The sequence below is a fragment of the Micropterus dolomieu genome, linkage group LG17 (genome assembly GCF_021292245.1).
Source record: "Micropterus dolomieu isolate WLL.071019.BEF.003 ecotype Adirondacks linkage group LG17, ASM2129224v1, whole genome shotgun sequence".
NCBI classification, from domain to species: Eukaryota; Metazoa; Chordata; class Actinopteri; order Centrarchiformes; family Centrarchidae; genus Micropterus; species Micropterus dolomieu.
In genome coordinates, this window is record NC_060166.1 from 13,472,158 (window position 1) to 13,475,963 (window position 3,806).

The 3,806-nt window shown below is 38.7% G+C and overlaps 1 protein-coding gene across 1 annotated transcript; it reads left to right on the forward strand.

Annotated features, from left to right (window-relative positions):
• The first annotated feature begins 1,015 nt into the window (after positions 1 to 1,015).
• On the forward strand, positions 1,016 to 2,252 carry ly6d (lymphocyte antigen 6 family member D). The gene is made up of 3 exons (XM_046074581.1): positions 1,016 to 1,166; positions 1,470 to 1,574; positions 1,720 to 2,252. The coding sequence occupies exons 1-3, from the start codon at positions 1,115 to 1,117 to the stop codon at positions 1,797 to 1,799; spliced, it is 237 nt and encodes a 78-aa protein (XP_045930537.1). The 5' UTR covers positions 1,016 to 1,114; the 3' UTR covers positions 1,800 to 2,252.
• Positions 2,253 to 3,806: the final 1,554 nt, after the last annotated feature.

Below are 3,806 nucleotides of genomic sequence, written 5' to 3' on the forward strand. Positions count from 1 at the left end.
TTGGTAGAGGTGAGAGCTAGTAAGAAGGCTGTCTTGAGAGATAGCATCGTCAATGATGACTGCTCCAGTCACCATGCATCACCACGCAATGTTTGTGCCTCCTAAGGTCTAGATGCAGGCTGGTGCAGCAGGTCCAGAGAAACCACAAGGCTGCTGCCTTGAGCCCTAGCAGTTGCATCCCTGACAACGCAGTCACCGCTGTCCCCTGCTGCAGCTTGCTTTTTGAAAAGACGGAGCAAGCTGTTGCGTCCTCGTCTAGTAGACGAGTCCAGTAGCACAGGCTGTGTGAGGTAGAACACAGCATTAAAGGAAATATACATAACGGAAGTCTTATTTGATTGTGTCAAGGTTTTAAAATGGACAGATGTATATTTGATGCATTATTAAAACACCGTTAACTGAGTATGGAGTAATATTAATGAGGTAAATAAATGATTCACAGATAAAATGACAATACTTAATTGCAATTATAATGGGAAACAGATAATAATTCATGAAGATTTCTATTTAATCTTTAAAAAAAAAAAAATTATAAAAGTACACTTGCACCCTGATGCTCAAGGTAACTTGATCAACTTTAGGTATCAACCTACTGTATCAAAGGGACAATGTTTCCAGGGACTTTTCAGGCTGTAGGCCTAGAAAACCAAGACAAACTAACAACACAATTGTACATATTGTCATGTTGTTTGAGGGATGTTTTCTCGCCGGTTCAGCGTGTCAGGGTAAAATTAGTCCGTGCAGAGCCAAGAATGGAAAAATGCAGTTTAACCTGCTGAACACACAATCCTGTTCAGGGCTCAGACATGAAGGTAATCTTAGAAATTCTGAGGCTACAAACGGCATCATTAACAGCCCATAGGAGAGGGTAAAAAGCAACCCTAGCTGATTTTCCTGCAACACAACACTTGGTTCATGAGCAAGAGAATAAAGCAGATAAAATAACTCTTTGTTTGCTAAGGTTTCACTTTTTCTGTGGGACAGTAGAACTGAAAGGAAAATACATTTACTGGAATTTCGTACACAGGGCACCACCTAGTTCTAGTTTGGTAGGTGGCGTGTGCCAGTATAAAAGTACCACAGTGGGAGTTTTGTCCACATACCGTCTGACAACATGAAGGTCCTGCTTGTCACGCTGCTGCTCGTGCTGCTGTGTAGCACTCAAGGTAAGGGAACTTTGTGTTTACATTTTTGCATATTTTTACACTAAGGAAAAGGTAAAAAATTAGGGAAATATATTTTCATAGGAACCTTTAACTATAATGGAACCATTTGATTTGATCACTGATGCATTACACCTGTGGCCGGACTTCCTCGATGAGAGCTGGGCAAATGTCTCCTGATAATGAAAAGCTATCCAATATTCCCACTACAGTCCAATTTTATATTGATGTCACCTATATAACTTCATAATATTATAGCAGATGAAATTCCATAGTAAATTTTGATGGATTTTGTCTTCCCATCAGTGCTAGCACTGAGATGCTACACCTGTGAAGATGAGAACGATCACATCTGTAAGAGCGAGACGAACTGCCCGGCATCAGCTCAATACTGCAAGACCTTTCAGAAACGTACGTATTGCTATGTTTACTTTCTCTTCTCTTATGTCCATGTTTTAATATGTGTGTTTTCATTATTGGAAAAATCCATATTAGATATTACAGTGAGAGATGGATGGTCTAGTCATTGAATATTGTCGTATTTGTTTTTCAACAGTGGATGAACTTTCTCGAACTTGTGAGGATTTCTGTGCAGAGGACTTTTATACAACCTGCTGCCAAGATGACCTTTGCTAGATCCGAGGCATCACTCAGCGTACACTTTCACTTTCTGATTAATCAAAATCTTATGAGGGAATTAATTGCTTAAATCTGAACATGATGGAAGATAATTTGCTAGTATATATGATTTTAACGGGACAACCCTGTTTTTGATTTGTCTTGACTTTCAATGAAATCTACAAATGTTGAATTGTTTAGCCTCTTTTCATCATCCAATAGCCTTCTGTGCAAACTGCGCAACACACTGGTAGCCAGATAGCCAGGATTTTTTAAAGGGACTAGAGCTGGAAGCAGAGCAGGCACACATACACACACACAGTTGATCCCTTAGTCACTTAGTGGGTCACTGCAACAGCCTACTGCTATGTGGGTCGCTATCTGACTCTGCTGCAGTGTAAAGTTTGACTCCAACTGCTTCCTCTGTTTCCAAATCCTTAAATAATAAAATAAATATGTAAATTGATCTCATCATTATCGTTTGTTTCAACTGTTTTATTTGTTAAAGATGAGGAAAGAAAAATCTCATGTTCATCTCACAGGTGACGCAATAAAAAATCCTGCCCATGGTGTCATGTTATTCTAATCATAGACAGCTGTTGATGGTAATACACATAGAAACGTAGCTATAGCAAAAGACGGTGCAGAAGAAGAGTTTTGGCTGATGTAAACAAACCAAAAATATAGATTAAATATATTTAAAATATTTAAAAATTCTCAGATCTGCTCTGCAAATATTTTATATAGAAGAAAATGCATTGCAGTTTAGTGAGAAATGCTAAATATAAACCTAACTGTGTTTTTTTTACAAAAAACTCCACAGGGTGCCTTTATACTGGGCCAACAGTCAGTTGCCTATTAGTCCTACAAATAATATTCATCAAGGGGGTTAAGATTTTACAGTAAGCCAATTGTCCTTGCCAGCATGAAACACGCAGGCCATAATTAATTTGTGATAGACTGGCATTTGAACCAGTCAGGCCGCAAATTGGTAAATTGGTTCCCTATAGGTCCAGGCGTTAGTTTGTTTTTATTTGTTTGTTTGTTTGAGAAAAAAAGGGAAATTGCATGTTCAACCCATATGGAAAAGTACAAATGTCCCAACTGGGTCCATGACGGATCCACTTGACTTGATGCTGAAGGGATGTTAGATATTTCATTTATCATCCCCCTTTCACCACTGAGCCAGGCAAATAGTTTCTTTTTAAGTAACAAACAAGGAAATGCACCCACACATGTGGCCGACCTGTGAGTCTTGACTGGCAGCATTCACTGACTCTACCCTGTTTCCAGAGAACAGGCAACCATGTCACACCCTGTTACTGTAAGACACGTACTGTACCTGGCAGCCTGGACCCATGCCCAGAATCAGAACAATGTGGAGCATATTTCATTCAGAGGCTGACTGCTTGATGTGGAGCTAAGAATAGAGAAAGTATCTTAGAATATGCTGAGTAATTTGACCATTTTAAAAAGACTCCAATAAACCATGCAAAGTGGACTGAAGTTAGTGGTAAAGTTATTATTTGGTTCAGTCGTTCAGTTGCAATATTTCTCTGATCATTAACGCTCGTTCACATAGGACTCATGTTCCTTTTTAAACCGTAAATAAAACAAAGGCATTCACGCCAGGTCACAAACACAAATATAAAACATTAGAATAAAACAATGGGTTGACGAAGAAGAATGCTGGATGATTGAAAATACTCACAGATCATTCCACTTATAGCAAACCATGTCACCTCAGCATGGAAATGTGGGTCATAAGTGTTAATCTCTCCAGCTGTTTCTTCTTTAGCAGCTCAGACATCAACGGTGGATGATTGGTGGCTTAATGGACCATGACCTTTACAGTTAATATGTTAATGGTTAATACACACACATTGTACATTGGGTTTGTCCAAAAGATACACAGATTGACCCAGTGACTTCAGATGAAAAATAAAATCACTGCACCCAAAACATTTTTATTTGAAAAAAATGGCTCAATCAGAGAAATCCCTTATTAAAACATACTTCTATCAA